Source organism: Macaca fascicularis, chromosome 3 (genome assembly GCF_037993035.2).
Source record: "Macaca fascicularis isolate 582-1 chromosome 3, T2T-MFA8v1.1".
NCBI lineage: Eukaryota > Metazoa > Chordata > Mammalia > Primates > Cercopithecidae > Macaca > Macaca fascicularis.
In genome coordinates this window covers 75,649,505-75,671,982 of record NC_088377.1, presented here as the reverse complement: position 1 = coordinate 75,671,982, position 22,478 = coordinate 75,649,505, and the positions used below count along the sequence as shown (strand labels likewise).

At 39.8% G+C, this 22,478-nt stretch overlaps 1 protein-coding gene and 1 long non-coding RNA gene across 3 annotated transcripts in view; one reads left to right on the top strand and one right to left on the bottom strand.

The window, feature by feature from the left end:
• Positions 1-1,519: 1,519 nt before the first annotated feature.
• Positions 1,520-8,398, bottom strand: SEC61G (SEC61 translocon subunit gamma). Of its 2 annotated transcripts, none has more exons than XM_045389157.2 (4): positions 7,521-8,398; positions 6,646-6,745; positions 5,037-5,139; positions 1,520-1,683 (listed from the first exon to the last, which is right to left on the bottom strand). In XM_045389157.2, the coding sequence occupies exons 2-4, from the start codon at positions 6,737-6,739 to the stop codon at positions 1,674-1,676; spliced, it is 207 nt and encodes a 68-aa protein (XP_045245092.1). In that variant the 5' UTR covers positions 6,740-6,745; positions 7,521-8,398; the 3' UTR covers positions 1,520-1,673. The 2 variants fall into 2 exon arrangements, with proteins under 2 accessions (XP_045245092.1, XP_005549620.1); XM_005549563.4 differs by having other exon boundaries at positions 8,321-8,398.
• Positions 8,399-8,509: 111 nt separating this feature from the next.
• The window catches only part of LOC123572377 (uncharacterized), a 52,304-nt gene continuing 38,335 nt past the window's right edge, over positions 8,510-22,478 (top strand). Inside the window, exon 1 of the long non-coding RNA XR_006696917.2 lies at positions 8,510-8,689. This is a non-coding gene — a long non-coding RNA (uncharacterized lncRNA). The remainder of the gene's footprint in view (positions 8,690-22,478) is intronic.

Here is a 22,478-nt window from a genome sequence, read left to right as displayed (position 1 = left end):
ACCTCAGCCTCCCAAACAGCTGGGTCTACAGGTGCGTGCCACCACACCAGGCTAACTGTTAAATTTTTTGTAGAGTTGAGGTCTTGCTATGTTGCCCAAGCTGGTCTTGATCTCCTGGTCTCAAGCAATTCTCCTGCGCAAGCCTCCCAAAGTGCTAAGATTACAGATGTAAGCCACTGCACCTGGCTTTAGTTTTTTTTTTTAAAGGAGAAAGAGGATAAGTCCCCTTTTCATTTCAGACTCTTATCAGTGAATTCTTAATAAAATTCAGAACTCCAGTGTTCAAGACAGAGTGACTAATTTAGCACATCTAGAAGAGGATCTCTCACTTTCAAGTTTTAACCATAATTCTAGGAAACTTTCCAGTAGCTTCTAAACTATAATAACTTTGACTACCTGTTTAAAATTCCTGAGGTAGGGAGTTCGAGACTAGCCTGACAAACATGGAGAAACCCCGTATCCACTAAAAATACCAAATTAGCCAGGTGTGGTGGCACATGCCTGTAATCTCAGCTGCTCGGGAGGCTGAGGCAGGAGAACTGCTTCAACCAGGGAGGCAGAGGTTGCGGTGAGCTGAGATCGTGCCATTGCACTCTAGCCTGGGCAACAAGAGCGAAACTCCATCTCAAAAGGAAAAAAAAAAAAAAATTAAGTGCTTACAGAAAAACTCCTACCCTACCTCAAATTCTACTAGGGAATCACCATACTTTATTTACTGTTTCTTCTTTGACCACAAACATTTATCTGATAGCACATGCTATAACTTGAATGTTTATGTCCCTCAAAAACTCATGTTGAAATTCAATCTCCAGACAAGCACAGTGGCTTAGCTGGGTAATCACAGTGCTTTGGGAGCCGAGGTGGGAGGATTGCTTGAGGCCAGGAGTCCGAGACCAGACTGGGCAACATAGCGATACCCTAGCTCTACAAAAAATTAGACAGACATGGTGGCACGCACCTGTAGTCCCAGCTACCCGGGAGGCTGAAGCAGGAGGATGGCTTGAGCTCAGGAGTTTGAGTTCACAGTGAGCCATGACCTGGGCGACAGAGCAAGACGCACATACGTACATATATATAAAGAAATTTAACCTCCAATGTAATAGTATTAAGAGGTAGGGCCTTTAAGAGGTGAGGAGGTCACAAGGGCTCTTCTCTCATGAATGGGATGAAGTCCCTTTGCCCGTCTATCCCTTTTGCCATGTGAGGACACAACATCGAAGCCACCAGCTTATAAGCAGAAACCAGGCCCTCACTGGACACCAAACCTGCTGGTACCTTGATCTTGGACTTCCCAGTCTCCAGAACTGTGAGAATAAATTTCTATTATTTATAAATTACCCAGTCTCAGGTATTTTGTAATACTAGCACAAAGGGGCTAAAACAGAAGAGCTCTCAGAAAGTGTAATATTTCACCAGGCTCTTTCATTTCTCTTATAAACTAAATTACTCAGAGAAAGAAACTACTGTTTTCTATCACTGAAATGTGATAAGTATCTATGACAGAAAAAAGAGATATTCATTTACTTTGAAATTACTTTAATTTAGAAATAGAAAACATCTTGAAAGGAAAAGAACCCACAAAATATACAGGCAAATTTGTACTCTGTGAGCTTCTCACACTCTCACACTTGTTCACCAATCTCTAAGATGAAAAACTCTCTTCCAAAATGTATTCAGCCACCACTGTAAAAGAAAGAAAAATCATTACTTCTGAGTAGAGATATAATTTTAATAATTATTATTATTTGAAATGCAATATGCTATAACTTTAATGGCTCAAGACCAATTATTTGAATCCCACCTAACTTTATCTAAAGATGGCATAAAAGAATGGCACAATGAACTTTAAAATCCTGGACCTGGAAAGATGATGTGGTTACTGGCAGAGGTCTATGTCTAAACTCACAATGCTCATTCAGGAAATGCCATTTTGGAACAGTCTAGCCTTTCTGAACACAACAAAAAATATCAATTATATGACAGGATGGTTAGCTGAGAAGCTTTTCAATTTGATAACGTCAACACACCAGCAGAAAGTAGACTGCACATGAGCACAAGGTGCTCAAGCACCACATCTTACCATAATCATTCCAAAATCTGGGTTAGTCATGATGAAAACAAAAATCACGTTTTCTACAGAAGAACTTCTGAGCTTTAAAAGCATAAACATTAAACCTACATAGTCAGATACACATTTTAGTAATGTTAAAGCAAAATAATTCCATTACCAGAAGAAAATTACATAAAATAGGCCAGGTGCAGTAGCTCTCACCTGTAATCTCAACACTCTGGGAGGCTGTGGGAGGCAGGTCACCTGAGGTCAGGAGTTCGAGACCAGCCTGGCCAACATGGTGAAACCCTGTCTCTACTAAAACTACAAAAAAATCAGCCAGGCATGGTGGTGTGCACCTGCAGTCCCAGCTGAGGAGGCTGAGGCAGGAGAATCACTTGAACCCGGCAGGCAGAGGCTGCAATAAGCTAAGATTGCGCCACTGCACTCCAGCCTGGGAAACAGAGTGAGACTCCACCTCAAAAAAAGAGAGAAAATTATTACATAAAATACCCCTGAGCATATACTTTAATGTTTAGCATTTTAAATGCTTATGCTATTAAACAGTATTGCTATAATTAAAAGGCCAGCAAGTGCTTATTTTAAATTCTAATACTGTGAATATTAATTTTGACTGCTATAATTATAAAGAAGAAGAAAAAAATTGTAACAAAAAAAGATAATTCAATCCAATGAGTATTTCCCTTGCTACCATCTCCAAAATGATGTAAACAATGATTAATCCTCTTTCAAGCAGGGAAAGCAAGATTCCTTTCAGTTGTACAGCTATCATGGTATAACATGAGAAAAGAGTAAGTTTTCTGTAGTGTCTCTCACAAAATGTTTTAATTAGCCTTCACATTAAGATTAAAAAATATCTAAAGATAGATTTTTTTAACTTCTTAAACATTGAAACCATTTTTTTTTTGGTTTTCTAGAAGAAAAGTTTTCTAAGTAACTAGCTTCTGAAAGGTTTCCCGTGTTGCTCTATCACTAGCCATGCAATCCGAGTGGTTACTTAGCCTCCCCATGCCTCAGTTTCCTCATGAAGATTAAATGAGTTGACACACAGAGTCATGGAAAGTTCTCAATGAATGTTAACTACTATTATTGCCACCATCACCATTAGAAAAGGCAAGGACCTGAAGTTGTTCACTTAATTCAACAAACACTTATTCAGTGCTTTTAACAGATACAAGAGAGCTCTGGACTAGACTCCATAGGAGAGACATACAGTATAAATAACAAGGCAGGCCTGCCTCACAACTCATAATCTAATGTGAAGACGGACCTGAGTATAACCCAAGGCAGACAGTGATGTCTGGCAAAAGGGACAACAATATAGGTTAAGTGAAGGCTGGCGAAAAAATTTGAAAGGTGCTTGACCAAAAAATTGGAAAAGGTGGGCTTACATGTTCTTCTGAAAGGTACAACTAAGAACAATGATTATCACAGGAAACTAATTTTGTTATCATTTTAAAGAAACACTTCCTATCAATTAAATATGTCTCATGACAGAATGGGAAGTAAGAAGAGCAGAAGCACTGAGTATGAAAAAGAACGGACCTGACAGAGACTCTGCCACTTCTTTTTACTGATTTCCTCATTCTACTTCAGTATTCTCCCCATGACTCCACAGTTCTACAGTTGGCATTTCTCACTGGTAAAATAAAGGGATTTCTGAACTGACAAAGGAGGTATCAGTGACTTGGGCCCATCTAGTTCTAACTACTTCTGATCCTGAATATCACTTTGTGGCAATTTTACCTTAATAACTATGGTACCCTACTTAAGAAATCCCTCTGACAATATACATTGTTACTTGTCATTTAAAAGGCAACCTGTACCAGTACCTGGAATAAAACACCTAGTATTTAGGAGATTTATAGTTTAGAAATTTTTTAAATCATTGCTTCAAACTTCACCACCCCATAAAATCAATTGATATTACTGATTGATATTAGATAGATTTCAATAGCATATGGAAAGTTCTCAATGAATGTTAATTACTATTGCCACCATTACCATCAGAAAAGGCAAAGAACCTGAAGTTGTTCACTTAATTCCACTAACACTTATTCAGTGCTTTTAATGGATACAAGCACTTGAGGTATATCAGTGCTTACCTGATATTATTATCAGGTAATAATAGATTTTATTAGCTCCAAACAGTGGATGAGGCTGAGATTAAATGCATACAAAATCACAGAGTAAGTACTAAAACCCATACTAAGTCCTTACCCTAAACTGAATTACCCAATTGCTCTAATTGCTCAATGCCACAACATGTCCCAATGACTTGTAATGAATTTAAAAAGCAAAATTATTTGGAAACGAATAAAGTGATCCCAATGTTTCTCAGCCTTTTTTGCCTCCTAATATACTTAAAAGTTATGATATTCTCCCATCAGTAGCAATGGCTCATTACAGTAACAACTTTCACTTGTATTCTTACCCAAATTGTTTCTGGGGCCTTACATGACTTAAAGTCATAATCCAAGTAAGAACTGTTATCCCCACTGAGTAAACTGAGCACAGAGAGGTGAGGCAAATTGCCTGATGCTAGGACAGCAACTGTATAACAAGAAAAAGGATTTGGATCTAGGCAATCTGGTCCAGAGTTAGAATTCTATCATAGCAGTGATTTTTGGATGGGAAGCATTTCCTCTGCTCCTTAGAGATTAACAAGATAACAGCACAAAGAGGACTTAGGTTTCAGTGCTGGCTTTGTGACATATGAGTGTCTTTAATACTTTCTTGACTCTGTAAAATTTTATTTATTAAAGAAAATAGTGCCTAGCACACAGAATTTCTGGAAAGATCATTTAAGATCTAAAGGCGCTCAATCATCAGATACTCATAAATATCAGTAGACTCCAACAGCACTAAAAAGAGATGCATCTCTGTATTAACGAAATAGCAGGCCGTCATCTCAAATGGTTTCAAGTTTCATTCAATCCTAGTCTATTTCATAAAGTTTACTTACACAATGATGTTATTAATAGGAATATGGATCAATTTCACAAAGAAGCCAATGAATCCCATTATAGCAAATCCTATTGCTGTTGCCATGGCAATCTTCTGGAATTCTGCATTTAAAAACACGAAATTCACATATTTTTTGCACTGTCACTGAAAGTATGGGAAAAAAACTATCAGCAACATAAATGAACTTAACTAGTATACATTTATCCTGTTAATAGATATATAACTTAAAAATAAAAAGGTGAAACTGTTAATAGTAAACAAGTTGTTTGACAGGTTTTAAAATTTCCATGTTTTGTTGATATTTAAGGAAACATAACAGTGCATGTCTGTGCCAGTGAGTTCATCAACAAGTACTAAAAATATTTTCTTCTTAGCAAATGACCAGAAAATACCAAAATAAGGACATGGATGAAAGAAATATACATTATTTTTCTTAAGTTTTAAAATGTATCATTGTAATTTTTATTATAACATATCGATTATACAGGCAGAAACATACCTTTTTTGGGTACATTATAAACAATGGGTCCAGTGCCTTTGCTATTATGATGAAGCCAAAAATAAGGCTTGAAAAATCAAGTTCGGCTGGGCACGGTGGCTCATGTCTGTAATATCAGCACTTGGGAGGCCGAGGCGAGCAGATCACCTGAGGTCAGGAGTTTAAGATCGGCCTAGCCAACATGGTGAAACTCTGGCTCCACTAAAAATACAAAAATTAGCCAGGCGTGGTGGCAGGTGCCTCTAATCCCAGCTACTCAGGAGGTTGAAGCAGAATTGCTTGAACCCAGGAGGTGGAGGTTGCAGTGAGCTGAGACTGCGTCACTGCACTCCAGCCTGGGCAACAGAGTGAGACTGTCTGAGTTGAGCACTATTTTATAAAACATTACACTGGTAATGTTACCATTTTATGTTACTTCCTAAGAGAAGCTTTCCCTGATCTCCTGACTTGGTTAGTCCTCCTATAATGTGCTGTCAAACTTCCTTCTAGTTATCTTCCATAATACTTACCACAGCAGTAATTAAAAAACATAATTGCAATAATTTGTTTATGACAGTCTTCCTTGATAGAGTCTAAGCTCCATGACAGCAAGGACTATTCCCTTTATTATATACTACATTACATACATGTTATATTCTCTATTATATTACTAGCTCCTAACTCAATGAATGAATACAAGTAGACAAATTGAACACATGAATCATGATAAATAAAAAAATTAACTTTCTAGTTTGGCAAAAACTAGATTGTTGGTTTCATGTTAAGGTTTTGTTCATTGGGGTGGGAGTTCAGTAGGGAGACTTCAAAGCTTTTCCAAAGAGAAAATATGTAAGATACTAAAAGTCATAAAATATTATTAACTAAAATGTTACCTGGAACATAAGGCTGTGATAATCTTACACCATTTGAAAATACATAAAATAAAAATTTAGACAAGAGTAAAAAATTTAGGAAGAAGTGACAATGTTAAAAAGCCATCGAGCAGTATCAATCAATAAAAATGTTGGCGAAAGTAATGCAATGGCTATTAATCAAGAAGATGTTAATCAAACAAAAGGCTTAGAAAACTCAAAAGATTTAATTTTTTTTCTCATAGTCAAGCAATTACCTTTTCTATCAGGTTTAGTGCATCTTTTAACCAGCCGAATGGAGTCCTTTACAAACTGCCGACTTGGCTCAACAAACTGCATTACCTGATCCATGACTGCCTGTTTAAAATAAACAAAGATACTCACTGGTATTGGTTACCATATAATAAGCACTTACTCATTGATATCAAGATGTAAATGAGACCAGTCATTGAATTCACGTCTAACATGGGTCAATTCCACCTCCTAAAATAAAACAAAAAACAAACTCCAAAGCCTAAATTGATATTATTTTTGTAAATTTCAGTTAATTATCAGATCAAAGGCAGTAAGAAAAGCACAGATCTTACTCATGATATCTTCACTGACAAAGAACAGCACACGCAATATAAAAAGCCTATCTCTATTAAGAGGTTAAAAAAGGTTAAGCAATTGATAACACATCCATTCCTTTTCTGACTCTGCAGTCCCATCCATTTCTCATTCTACAGTCCCCTCACCGCTCCTAAGGAACCAACAATGTTGAGATCCAACAATTACTTTCCATATTTTATTTTCAACTATGCAGAAGGCAATGTCTTGTACAGTGAATGCCAACTATGGTGCTGCAAGAGCCTAGAATGGAGGCAAACGTGAATTTCAACCTTGATTTTTCTAAAACGTGCCAATACAATACACTTTTCTAAAGTACAAAGAATAGCTAAAGCAAGACGCAAATTCTGAGAAGCTAATAGCTAAATTCCAAACTTTTCGATTTGAACACATCTTTTAAGGAAACAGGGCTATATATTTTACTATATATGTTCTTTAGAGGAATCTATTACCCAACAGAAATGTCATCCGATGTTAGCTTTGAGAGCCACTGCTTTAGAAAGTAAAGAGATCAAAGTATTACTTGTATTTTCCTCCATTTCCAGTACTCAGAACAGTGGCCAGGTGGTAGTTCAAATCACTGGCTATGGAATGTAAACCTCTGTAAGCCCCAGTTTCCTCACTTAATGTAGGCTGTGGACAACGAAATGAATTAATGTCAATGAAACACCAGGACTTCTGCAACGTTCTGTGGGCAAAAACACAGTAATGTCTGTTTTCTCAGTATTTCACTTAACTTTGCTCTTGAAATCCAAAGGGCTTAAACTTTTTGTAATCATAGTTATCATGAAAGAAGCTAAGAATTTTTTATCCAGAAAAATGCACGCTACACACAATACCGCACTCAATGTCAAGGGTAGAGACCCAAAAACCAACTATGATCTCTCGAACTAGATTCTAGACCACTGCTCTCACTTTAAACTACGGGAGCGGCGGCAGGGCCAGAGCTGAGTACAGCCTTTCCCAGACAAGACTCCACACCCGCACACAGAGCCAACCCCGAAGGTATCGGGCAGCAGGACATCATCTTTGGCTGCAGCACAAAAGAAGCTGGGGCAGTACGCTAAGCCCTGGAACCCAGCGAGCCGGCGACCCCGCTCGCCGGGAGCCCGCGGCCTTGGGTCTGCCTTCCGGCAGAGGCCGAGTTGGTGGGATGTCGGCGGCCAGACCCCGGCCCCAGACTTGAGCCAGGGGACCACTCATCGCCCGCTCCGCGACGGCCGCCCGGGGAGACACGCCGGCTCGCCCACGCCCGCTGCCCCCGCGAGTCGCAAAGGCGTGGCCGCCCGGTTCGCCCGTACCTACTGGCGGGAAGAAACTCACCTGCTCAACCGACACCTAAAATGCCAGGGACACGTAGCACTGGAGCGGACTGATGGAGGCCCACCGGAACCGGAATCCGGGTTTCTGCCAACAGCCCGCCCACTCCTCCGTCCTATTGGTTCCTTACGCGAAACCTCAGTGCGCAATCGCAGCGCGACGTGCGTCCCGGCCACGCTTCCCGGAAGAGATGCATTGCGAAGCTCGTTGTTGGGGCGTTGGCTTTCTTTAGGAGTGTGACGCTAGCGTCAGCCGTTTTTCTCCCGGCTGGGTCCAGGGTTACCCCACGAGCCCGACCTCAAACCACTGGCATCCACAGCACGAGCCCCAGCGGCCTTGCAGGGTGCTTGCTCTCTGGTAGCGGCTGACTAGGTAAATCCTAAGTTGTGGGGTTTTTTTTCCTGCGGTCCAGCTTGTTGTGTGTCCTTACGGTACATACTTTTTGTATGTATATAATGTTGGTCGAAATGAAGCTTATGAGCAATACAACGTTATGGCCTAATTCAAAATAGTATCACCACCCTAAACTTTGACTTTGGCTGTCATTCACGGTAATGAATGCGGCTGTAATTGAGGCCGTACTTTGTCAAACGCTAGGTTTGGTTACGGGAGTGGTCATAATGTACACACAGCTCCCCACTTATCCACAAGGATACATTCCAGGACTCCCCCGCCCCCTGGGGCTGAAACCATCAGTAGAGACGGGGTTTCACCATATTGGCCAGGCTGGGCTTGAACTTGTGACCTCGCGATCCATCCTCCTCGGCGTCCCAAAGTGCTGGGATTACGGACGTGAGCCACCGCGCCCGGCCATATTTCCTTTTAGCAATGGAGCATAACTGGATCTGAGGAACAATATAACTCTGGAACAGCTGATAGAACATTAAGAGGTGTTACAACTCTCAGTGCTTCTTAAACTTCAGTAACTGAAATCTCTTGTTAAGTTTTTTAGTAAATGAAATTTGTAACCCCAGAACCTCCAGATACTGATTGGGTGGGTCAGGGTTAGAGGCCACACACCTCCCTATATGTGACTGTAGGTGGTCTGTACACACTACACATACCTTACCTTAGCCTTAAGAGTCACTTTTAAATTCTGAACGGACTGAGATGCGTTTGACTAGTTCTTCCTCCCTAGGACTTCAGCCCATGTATCATCTGTTAGAGGCCAGTAGTGACCATCTAAGGCAATCCTGTCTACCTCATGCTCTTTTTTCCTTTTTGACAATACCCTCTTCATTTGCTGCATAGCATTTGTATTAATATGTATGTATTTACTCCTCGGTCTGTCTCCCTACACTGTAAATCCCCTTACTAGACCATAAGGTCCAAGTGGGTATAGCATACCTGGGTTACTCACAGCACCTAGTAAAGTATTAAACACAGTAAATGCTCAATAAATAGTTTTCAAAAAAATAATTCATTCCACAAAAAACGTAAAATCACATGTTGGCAAGTTCACCCCAACCACCAAATGTCTGAGTTCACAGTATTTTCAGCAAAACACAGAAAATCAAGTAACACATACAGTGGTTCCCCTTATCCAAGAAAATCTGGTTCAAAAAGAGGTGTGTACCAGAAGGTAATGTGACAGAGGCCACATTCAAATAACTTTCATTACAGTGTATTGTTATAATTGTCTACTCACCTGAGTTCGGGACTTTGCGACCAGCCTGACCAACATTAAGAAACCCTGTCTCTACTGAAAATACAAAAATTAGTCTGGCATGGTGGCGCAGGCCTGTAATCCTAGCTACTCGGGAGGCTGAGGCAGGAGAAGTGCTTGAACTCAGGAGGTGGAGGCTGCAGTGAGCCGAGGTCACATAACTGCAGTCTAGCCTGGGCAACAGAGCAAGACTCCGTCTTAAAAAAAAAAAAAAAAGCCAGTAACAGCAGATCTGTGCAAAAATACGAATCAACCAGAACTCTAGAACTCTAATTCTTGGTTACTAGGAGTGTAGAATGGCATAAATCTTTGGGAAAAGTTTAGTAGTTTATCATAATACAAAGCATATATACACCAACTATGGCTCAGCAATTCGAATTCCAGGTACTTATTGAAGCTATATGAAACTAAATTCACAAAAAGACTTGTACAGGAATGTTCATAGTAACTTTATTGATAACAGAACTAAAAGCAACTGGGTACCATCAATAGAATGAATAAAGATACAGGTATAGTCCCACGACATAATAGTACTCCACAGCTAAGGAAAGAAAACTCTCTGCCACAACATTGATGAGTGACAAACATGGTGAGTGAAACAAGCCTACGCTAAAGAAGGCACAGTGTGCAGTTCCATTTGCAAGAAGTTTTGGACAAAGCAAAAATAATGAATGGTGGAAAAAATCAGAACAGTGTTTGCCTCGGGGTACAGATTGAGAGGGCAGGTGAGGGAACTAGGGAGTGAAAGTAACACTCTGTAATTTAACAGGTCTTAGGGTTTCACAGGGGTCTTAGTCAATGTGGGCAGCTATAACAGAATATCATAGAGTGCTGGCTTACACAACAAACATTTATTTCTCACAGTTCTGGAGACTGGAAGTCAGAGATAATGGTCAGGTTCTTGTAAAGGCTTTTCCTCGTTTATAGAGAGCTACTTTCTCCTTCCATTCTCACGTGGCGGGGGGTGGAGGAAGAGAGAAAGAAAGGACTGGCTGTCCTCCTCTCGTAAGAACACTAATCCCAACGTGAGGCTTCAGCCTCTTGACCTGATTACCTCCCAGAAGCCCCTCCTCCAATTTGGAGGCACACAAACATTCCATCCATAGCAGCAGATCTGTGCCTTTTACCTCAAAACCAAACAAAACAAAACAAACAAAACAAAACTCAATATTGAACTCTAAATTATACAATTGTCGATGCATTTAGGAGGGAAATGTACAGGTATCTACAACTTCTTTTGATTTAAAAAAGGGCAGGTTCATGGTTAGAGGAATAATATGTGTTAGAGGAATTATTTGTGATAATGCAAAGACAACAAAATGTTAAATGTAGACTTAGTTGTGATGTAAGATGTTCATTGAATAACTTTCAGTTTTTCTGTATGTTTAAAAATGTTTGTCAGATGGAAAAAAGTGAATATATAGATCACCAAGTTTTAAAAATTTTGACATGAATTGTACTGAGTATAAATTGAATGTATATATGGCAGAAATTTTAAATTGACCCTCAATTTAAAAATACATGAAATATTAATAACATCATTTGAGATAAGCTGAATTAATATTCCATTTATATTCTTGAATCTCTGCCTGAAGCAAGAAAAAGTTTAAGAAGATCTATGGAGAACCAAGGACTCCATAGCACCTGTCTTTTTGTTTTGTATTACTTCATTTAGGTATTATGACAAAGTGGAAAGAACTGTATCTTTTGAAAAATGAAGTTGACACAGTGGTTGAAATTATGAAAGTGTCAACAGTTCCCCAGGAAAAATCAAAGACTGGACCTAGATACAAACATACAGAGTCTTTTAGACAGGAATATTTTAAGAGTTAAATATGATGAGGTCAAATAAAGTTTACTCCCCTCCTCAAACCCTGTTTGAAAAAACAGAATTTTAAGTACTATAAAAAAAGTTATTCCATCTTATTTAGTTAAAAATGCAATAACCAGAATAGGGTGGTGAAGCTGACGTGGAAGATTTAGATATCACAGAATTAGTTGCCAGTGACTCTATGTTATCAATTACAGTAAACAGTTTCAATTGACTACTTCCTCCTGAAACTCACTGTTCCCTTTACTTCATGATCATTTTCTTAAAACGAAAACAAAAACCTTTTCTGAATCTGCCTAATGGACTTCTTTTCCTGCATCATCCTGTATTAGAGAAGTCTAACTGCTCCAACACACATAGCCACCCTCTGGGCTGGCCAGGTGCTGATTTCTGGCCAGGCCAGTCTCCACGGATCTGACGCAGGGCTGTGTTCTTTCCACATAGTAAGTCTCCGCAGATGTGGCACAGGGCCGTGTTCTTTCCACACGGTCGTGCAGGGTTTCAGGCTCCCCAGGGTGCAGTGCTGCCTGTTAAGGGTTCTTAGTACATTTCAGGAGAAAACAACCCAATTAAAAAATAAGCAAAAGATCTGAACAGACATTGCATAAAAGAAGATATACAGATGGCAAATAATCATATGAAAAGGTACTCACCATTACCTTTCATCAGGGGATTGCAAACTGAAACAACAATGAGCTACTATTGCAAGCCTATTTGAATGTCTAAAGTCCAAAATACTACATCAAGTGCTGACAAGGATGTGGAGCAACAGAAAGTCTCCTTCGTTGTTGGCGGGAATGCCAATGGTACAGCCATTGCGGAAGGCACGTTGGCAGTTTCTTACAAAGCTAAACGTAGTCCACCATACTATCCAGCAATTGCACTCCTCGGTATTTAAATAACAGGAAGATTTATGCTCACACAAAAACTTACACACAAATGTTTATAGCGGCTTTATTCACAATTGCCAAGACTTGGAGGCAATCAAGACGTCCTTCAGCAGATGAATGAATAAACAAACTGTGATAAACACAAACAATGGAATATGCTAAAAGGAAATGAGCTCTCAAGCCATGAAAAGACAGGGAGGAACCTCAGCTTCATACTACTATGTAAAAGAACCAGTCTGAAAAACTACACACTGTATGATTCCAACTATATGACATTCTGGAAAAGGCAAAAGTGTAGAGACAGTAACAAGATCAGTGACTGCCAGGTCTTGAGGGGCTGAGGGAGGGTGAGAGAGAGGGAAGAATAGGTGGAGCGCAGGGAATTTTCAGTGCAGGTGAAACCATTCTGCGTGATGCTACAATGGTGGATACATGCCATTATGCATTCGTCAAAGCCTAAAGAACTATACAGCGTGAACTCTAGTGTAAACTATGGACTGTAGTTAATAATAATGTATCAATATTGGTTCATCCGTTGTAACAAATGTTCGCTAGTACTATATTAATAATAAGGAAAACTGCAGGAAGGATGTATAAAGGGTTGTGGTACCTCTCTACTTTCTACTCAATGTTTCTGAAAAACTAAAACCCCTAAAAATAAAGTCTATTAGTAAAAATTAGAAATAAAATATAAGATCCTAGGAGAGGGAGAGAAACTAGAGTCATGTCACTGCTTCCTTTATGCTCTGTCTGAAGCGACACCCAGCACCATCAGACTCCTGCACTCTTTCCCTCCACTACCAGTCAATCTTTTTTTTTTTTTTTTTTGAGATGGAGTTTCACTATTGTTGCCCAGGCTGGAGTGCAATGACACAATCTCGGCTCACCGCAACCTCTGCCTCCCGGGTTCAGCCGATTCTCCTGCCTCAGCCTCCCAAGTAGCTGGGATTACAGGCATGTGCCAACACACCTGGCTAATTTTTGTATTTTTAGTAGAGACGAGGTTTCTGCATGTTGGTCAGGCTAGTCTCAAACTCCCAAACTCAGGTGATCCACCCGCCTCGGCCTCCCAAAGTGCTGGGATTACGGGCGCAGGCCACCACTCCCAGCCCCAGTCAATCTTTTTGTCAAGATGCTGAGAAGCCCAGTGCCTTTCCCAAGACAAAGCAGTTGACAGAGTCCAGTTTGACCACAAACCTTGTTATAACACGGTGACTTATTTAAACAAGGTAAGGGGTTCTGGCTTCTTTACTACATTCCCTGGAGCTGTATGATGAATTACGATTTATGACAGCATGCAGTCGCTTTTTTACATTATTTGAGATATGGAGGATGTTACAAACTGAACTGTGCCACCCCCAAAATTCACATGTTGATGGCCTAACTCTAAGACCTCAGAATTTGGAGATAAGGTCTTTTCTGTTTTTGTTTGTTTGTTTTTGAGACAGGGTCTCGCCCTGTCACGCAGGCTGTTAGCACTACCTTACACAGATCACTGCAGCCTCAACCTCCTGGGCTCAAGTGATCCTCCCACCTCAGCCTCCCCAGTAGCTGGGACCACAGGCACGCCCAGCTAATGTTTTTTCTTTTCTTTTTTTTTTTTTTTTTTTGTAGAGACAGGGTTTGGCCACTGGAGATAAGGTCTTTAAAGAGTTTATTAAATTAAAATGAGAGGCTGGGCATGGTGACTCACACTTGTAATCCCAGCACTTTGGGAGGCTAAGGCAGTTGGATCACCTGAGGTCAGGAGTTCAAGACCAGCCTGGCCAACATGGGGAAACCCCATCTATACTAAAAATACAAAAATTAGATGAGCATGGGGTCACACCGCCTATCATCCCAGGTACTCAGGAGGCTGAGGCAGGAGAATTGCTTGAACCCAGGAGGCAGAGGTTGCAGTGAGCTGAGATCAGGCCACTGCACTCCAGCCTTGGTGACAGAGAGAGACTCCATCGCAAAAAAAAAAAAAAAAAAAGAAAGTTAAAATGAGGCCAGAGGTGTAGGTTATAATCCAATATGACTGATGTTCTTATGGACACAGATGCACAGAAGGAAGGTGATGTGAAGACACCAGGAGAAGATGCACAAATTAAAAAGAGAGGCTTCAGAAGAAACCAGCCTTGCTGGCATCTTGATCTCAGATCTCCCGCTTCCAGAACTGTGAGAGGATAACTCGCTGTTGTTCAAGCTTCCCAGTCTGTGGTATTTTGTTATGGCGGCCCTCACAAACCCACATAGAAGGCAAGCTTTCATTGCTTTTTTTTCCTTCCTGTTTCCTAAGAGAAATATTAACAGTTCAAGCGAATGTGATTTTTGGACACACACAGAGTAATCTCATAGGAGTATAAAAATCAGGAGGTGTCCTGTCCTATTGCTGCAATGTGGAACTAATCTTTTAGGAAGAGAGCTTTGTGAGTACTCACGTGAGGGAAAGGGATCACAGTTTTGAAACTTCATTTTAATACTTACTTCTTAATCAGTTAAATTTTATTGTCAAGTGGTTTTCTTTAAGGAGCTTAAGGACACGGTTTTTCCTGAGTTTATGCGTGCCTGAATATGCCTGTCTGTATACTTTAGTGATGTGGGTGCATATAAATGTGGGCATCACTTTCTTTTCTTTATAATCTAGTTGAAAGACAAATACTCCATTACATCCTAGCACTCAGTGTTTCAGAGGGGAAATCTGATGCTACCTCAGATTGTCCCATCCTTGTCCCCTTGATGCGATTAAAGCATTCTTTCTCTGCAACTGACATTCAGTGACAAACAGGATCTCAATGAAAAGTGTCATTCTATATCATTTTTCCCCGAGACTGCTCGATTCTTACTTCACTTCAGGGAAATGTGTTCTTGTAATATGTTTTCTGTTTGATATGTTGGAGTATCTGTTTAAGGCAACTACCCTTTTGTCAGCTTTTCTTTGTTCTTTTTATATTTTCTTAATTGTGTTACCTTAATTACACCTCTGTACGCACCTTGATCAGCTCGTTTTTAAATGTTTTTTGCACTTAATTAACTCCATTTTTAACTACTGTGTTTCTTGCTATTTTAAATTTATTTTGTGATGTTATTTTGCTTCTCAATTTTTTCCTTAGTGGGACGATCTTCCATCCTGTTTCATTCTATTTTTAGGCGAGTTCACTGATGGAGAAGCGTTTTGCAGGGCTCATGCCCTGAGACCTCTCTGGTTGCAGAGAGTGGCCATGGAGGCCTCCTGTCTCCGAGCTGCCTCCTCACCAGGCTCCTCATCTGGCTTCTGCATGCGACCACCACCTCTCGATATATTTATCTTTCAGTGGCATATTTGTATAATTTAAATTTAGTAGATCCTTTAAGAAAATGTATGTTATAAAAGTTTAAAACTCAAAACTGAAGAGAATATAATCTTGTCATGGGTTTTCTTGCACATTCAGAGCAAGAGGCTCTGCCTTCCGCCTCGCTGTCTGCTGTGTGGCCGGGCTTTCCTCAGTGCCCTTGGTACATTTCTGGAGGCCCCTGTGCCCTGTAGAACTCTCGCCTGTAAGCTGTGCTTTGCTTGTGTTCGCTTCAGTGTAGACAAATGGCTAGCCCTCGTTCCAGCTGCTCCTTTGCAAAGGATATGGATTCTGTTTTCTCCTCAGAAGTCTGACCCAGGGCCCTATCCAGGACACGGTGACAGTGGGGGAGAACCCTGGGTCTCAGGCTCTTCCTCCAGGGCGTCAGCTAACATCCCTCTCGCCCGCGCTATGCATATTGCTGGAGAGGTCTCTGCTCCTGGATTGTGTTTTGACTTTGGCTGAGCTTCCAGCTCAACCTTTCAGACAACATTTCTCCAAAGCAGGAACAATTTGTGGAAATTCTCGACATACTGTTCACGCTGTTGTGGGGGCTTAGGGTCCATGATAGGTAGCTATGCCAAGCCATGGCAGAGTGTGCTTTTTCTGTTTTCTTATTTCATTATGGCGGCATGAAGTTGTACACGTTTCCCTGTTGGGTTCTTGCTCTTGCTCTTTTTGCTGCTGTCAATAATTATTGTTGATTACATCAGATGTTGGAGGAGGTGAATTCTGGGTGCCTGTTTTACTTCACAGCCATTGCTATTTTAATAAGAAGATGGGAAATTAAAATATCAGGCCCTGCCATCTTGTGATCCTTTTAACTCAGAAGTCCTTTCTAACTGGAAAACACAGAAATGTCCCTATTATTTCAAGAAGCTATTAGATATGTCCTGTTTTTCTATGCCATTCACTTCCCCTGAATTGCTCTCAGACCTACCCTGTGCTCGTTGGTGCAGTGGGAGTGATCTAACCTTTAAGGGGATAGCTGTTCCAGCCTACCCAGATGACCCCACTAAACAGAGGGTAATGCTAGCAAGGGAGAGAAACCAAAACATTAGAAAAATGAAGGAGCCAGCAGGATTATTGTAAAGAGTTCACTTGCCTAGTGTTACAGACAGAAATGGAAGCAAGTGAGGAAAATACATATAGAGGCTTTTGAACCAAGCTTCCTAACTCCCAGGACAGACATTTTTTCCCCTGTTTTATCTGTGTGCTTTTCTACCATCCCTTACTGGCCCCTGGATGGTTACTTTCTATCTGTTTTTAGAAATGGGAAATTTAATACCTCGTTCTCAGGTTAGTTCAGTTCAGTCTAAGAACTGAGTATCAACGAAGGACATAATTTATTCACTGTACAAAAGACCACCCAGCTGCAATGCCCAGTTCCCTCAATTATAATTGGGATTAATTAACCGGATTTTCATATCTCCTCCCTTTTTATTGTTCATAATGCTTCCCACCTAAGACTGATAGTGCTGTCAAGAGCTCTGTTGAGGCCGGGCACAGTGGCTCAGTTATCCCTGTTATCTCAGTGCTTTGAGAGGCCGAGGCAGGAGGATCAATTGGGGCCAGGAGTTTGAGACCAGCCTGGGCAACATAGTGAGACCCTGTCTCTACAAATAAAATAAAATAAAATAATATAAAAATAAAACCTAGTGGGGCCTGGTGGCATGCTCCTGGGTCCTAGCTACTGAGGAGATTGAGGTGGGAGGATCTCTTGGGCCCAGGAGTTCAAGGCTATAGTGAACTATGATTTTAGCCTGGGTGACAGAGCAAGACCCTGTCTCTCTGTTAAAAAACAAAAACAAGCAAACAGAAAACAGCTCTGTCCAAGGGGTTGGGAGATCCTCGATGAAGGAAGAGGATAATTGGTTGGGTCTGGAGTGTACAAGGACTTCAGCTTCTAGTCATGGTGGAGAAACTGGAGCAAGACCTGTACTCCCAATACCAAAAATGAGAAAACTGGAAAAAATATGTGAAACAACTCTTTCAGACACTGGGAAACAGGAAATACAAGACTGTGATTCATAAGGGGACGGTAAAAAAATAGAGTGAGTCTATCACCTCAGAATTCTGCTTGAAAGGCAGTTTTCAAACCAAAGCCACAAGGTAAGGCGAAAAGATTATATGCAGAGAACGGTAATTATTAGTGACCAGGAAGATAGCTGGAATTTCCAGGGCAGACTAGCATAGAGGAGGGTGCTAAATGGAAAAAGAGCTCTAGAAATCTGCAAAGAGCTCCCATTGAGTCAGTTGAGGAAAACCAATCCTGCCTATGTAAGATGCAACACCATGAGGCTGGGCTGACAATGACCAGGAGCTGTAAGATGAATAATTCGCAGAGGACACAGGGGCTGGGAGACTATGAGTTCTCACTAGCCCGGTGGAGAGTCCTCCCTGACTGTATGGGACATTTTTCAGTAGAAACCTCAGGAGGGTGGCATTTTAGTAACAGGGCTAAATTAGCCATAGCGTAAAAACTTGTGCAAAGAAAGGAAGGAAAAAAATTAAAACTACATACTTGAAATTAAAAATTATGTTTGACATCCACTCAGAATTACAAAACATGCAAGAAAGCAGAGAAATGTGGACTTGTAACCAGGAGAAAAATCAGTCAACAGAGGCAGATGCAGAAATAGCAGAGAGGAAGAACTTAAGTGAATGACTTTAAAAATCATTTGTAAAAATAAGCCCAAGGATTTAAAAAAAATTAAACATCATGAAAAGATCCATAGAAAATGTTTTAACAAGAACCAAAGAGAACTTCTAGAGCTGAAAAATATATCTAGAATGAAAAATTTCCACTATAGGTGTAACATCCAGTGAGAACTTCAAAAGAAAAGATCAGTAAATTTGAACACACCAGTAGAAACTCTGATAGTAGAAGCACAGAGAGAAAAGAAGACTGAAAATGAGCCCAACATTAGTGACCTGTGGGCAGAAATATATTGGCAAATTTTAACAAATACCTTTATGGAGAAAAAAGCCTCAATCTGTAGCATTGGCCAATTTTCATGATGTAAATATTCCCACCGTGGCTGATTTCAAGGTGCCAATGTGACATCAACGAATACAAAATTTTCCAAATTAGACTAATTATAAACTGACATCTCCAATAAGCTCAAAAAACTAAATAAAAGACACAGTAGAAAAAGATAATCTTAAAAAGCCGAATTTTACAAAGTACACATATATACGAGGACTAAAGATAAAACCAAGAGCAGATACATCATGGGAAACAAGGACAGAATCACCTCTTTAAACCACTAGTTGGGGTGGGGAATGAGAGAAGGGGGTATGAACCTCGAATTCCATATCCATTGGGAATGTTCTTCAAAACCAAGGAATTATTTCTACATCAGAAAGCTAGAAAAAAATGAGTATATTAACACCAAAGTAAGTAGAAAGAAGCAAAAAGTAAAGATGTAAAATTAATAAAACAAGGGTCAGCAAATCACAACTTTCAGGCAAAAATCTGGCTTCACATCTGTTTTTGTGAATATTTGTATTTGAAAATAGTCCCACTCATTTATTTACTAATTGTTGTCTAGTGCTGCCTTAGAAATCATATGGTCAGCAAACCTAAAATATGTATTAGTTATTTACAGAAAAATTCGCTACCCCTAGAAACAGACAAGAGAGATAAATGAATACAACTAAAAGGAGCATTCTTTGAAAAATCAGTCTTGATAAATCTATTGCTAAACTGATCAGAAAAAAAGAAAAATTTTACATAGAAATTTCCAGTATTAGGGATGAAAGAAAAGACAGTGCTACCAGTCCTACAAACATTAAATGAGTAATAACAGTACAAACAAATTTATGCCATTGAATTTGATAACTCAGAAGCAATGACAAAATTGTACAGCAAAAACTGTTGATAGAAAATCTGAATAACTCTATATGTATTAAAGAAATTGAATTCATAATTTCCTTCTTACAGCAAAACTCCCAAGCCCAAATGTCTTCACTGGTGAATTTTATCAAACATTTAAAAAAGCACTAATTGTAATAAAACATAACCTCTCTCAGAATATAAAAAGAACCCTTTCCAACTCAGTTTTTGAAGCCAGCATCATGCTGATACCAAAACCAGACAAATACTTTACAGAAAACTTTACACCAATATTCTTCATGAATCTAGATGCAAAAAATCTTTAACAGGATATTAACAAATAGAATCCATCTATGTATAAAAAGGACAATATATTACAATCAGGTGGAATATTTCTTAGAAGTATCAGGTTGTCTTAATATTTGAAAAACCAAGGCAACTCCTCATATTAATAGGAGGGGGAAATGTTTTGTTCTCCCTTAGGACTAGAAGAAAGAGTGCACTTGACAAAATTTAGCCACATTTATTACAAAAACTTTCATCAAAGCAGGAATAAAAAGAAACTCTCAAGCTTATCGAGGGCACTTTTAAAAATGTGCAGCTAACATCTACCTAATGGCAAAAGACTGAACTTATTTTCTCTAAGAACAGGAACTAAGAACAGCAACAGAGCTGATGCTGGTACAATTACATATCTGTCTGGGGGGAAAAAAAACCTTTAGTATTTCCAACATATCATGCACAAAAGTCAACATGAAAAAGATCATGGATGAAAATGCAGAAACTAAAACAATAAAACTTCTAGGAAAAATCGAGGAGAAAATTTTTGTGATCTCAATGTAGGCAAACATTTCTGAGGTAATAAATCTATAACTTTTTTTTTTTTTTTTTTTTTTTGAGATGGAGTCTTGCTCTGTCACCCCAGGCTGAAGTGCAGTGGCATGATCTCGGCTCACTGCAATCTCCGCCTCCTGAGTTCATGCCATTCTCCTGCCTCAGCCTCCTGAGTAGTTGGGACTACAGGCGCCCACAGCCACGCCCGTCTAATTTTTTGTATTTTTTAGTAGAGACAGGGTTTCACCGTGCTAGCCAGAATGGTCTCGATCTACTGACCTCATGATCCACCCACCTCGGCCTCCCAAAGTGCTGGGATTACAGGTGTAAGCCACTGTGCCTGGCCAACAAATCTATAACTTTACAAAATGATACATTAGACTATCAAAATTTAAAATGTTTGCTCCCCAAAGGATACTATTAATAGTATAAGAAGACAAGTCACAAACTAGGGAAAAAAACTACATATATGTAACAAGATACTTTTATAGAGCATCATATATATAAAGAAATCTTATGATTCAATAATTAAAAGATGAATAACCCAATTTTATAAAGGGAGACAAGGAAATGAATTAAACAGACTTTAACCAAAGAATAGATACAAATAGCCAATAGCCACATGCAAAGATGCTCAGCATTATTAGCAGGAAAACGCAAATTAAACTCATCATGAGTCACCTCCACACACCCACTAGAATCGATGTTCAAAAGGATGATTATAACAGATACTGACAAGGACATGGCTCATCCGGAGCTCTCACTGATTGCCGTGGGAATAGAAAATGGTATAAATGGTCAGGCACGGTGTCTCATGCCTGTAATCCCAGCACTTTGGGAGGCTGAGGCAGGTGGATCACTTGAGGTCAGGAGTTTGAGATGATCCTGGCCAACATGATGAAACCCTGTCTCTACCAAAAATACAAACATTAGGCAGGCATGGTGGCAGGGACCTGCAATCCCAGCTACTCGGGAGACTGAGGCAGGAGAATTGCTTGAACCTGATAGGTGGAGGTTGCAGTGAGGTGAGATGATGCCACTGCACTCCAGCCTAGAAAAAAAAGAAAATGATATCACTAGGAAATACTTTGGCTGTTTTTTTATAGTTAAACATCTACTTACTCTAAGGCCCAGTAATTTGCTTCTAGGCATTTACCAAGAGAAATGAGAACATTTGTACTCACTTGTTATACACATTTGCTCATAGCAATCTTAATAGTCAAAAACTGGAAGCAACCCAGGTGCTCATCAGCAGGAGACTGGGTCAGTAAATTGGGGTATATTCATACAAGAGAATAGTACTGATAAGTAAAAATGAATAAGATACTGTTAGATTTAACAAAATGAATAGATATCAAAAGTGTTATGTTGAATGGAAAAAGCAAGTATTTACATAGACACAAAAGAGTATGCGCTATATAATTACTTTTCGATGAAATTCTTAAAAGTCAGAACGGATCTTTGCTGACAGAAAGCAGATCAGTGGTTGCCTGGACAAGAGCTGGGGTGAGCTTGCCTGTAAATAGGCACAAGGGTACTTTGGGAGTTGAGGGAAATCTACATCCTGTGTTGAGGTTGACTGTGTGTATACATTCACCAAAACTCCTTGAACTGATACAAAGGTGCAGTTTATTGAATAAAAAATATGCCTCACTGCAGTTTTTAAGAAGAGTTTATGTGTATTTATTTTCTCCTGTTTGAGCTTTGAAAAAACATTCCAAAGTTTTTCTATTAGAAAACATTTAGAAGTGCTCAAAGTAGCAAAAGGTTTGCCCAGTTTTATCAGAA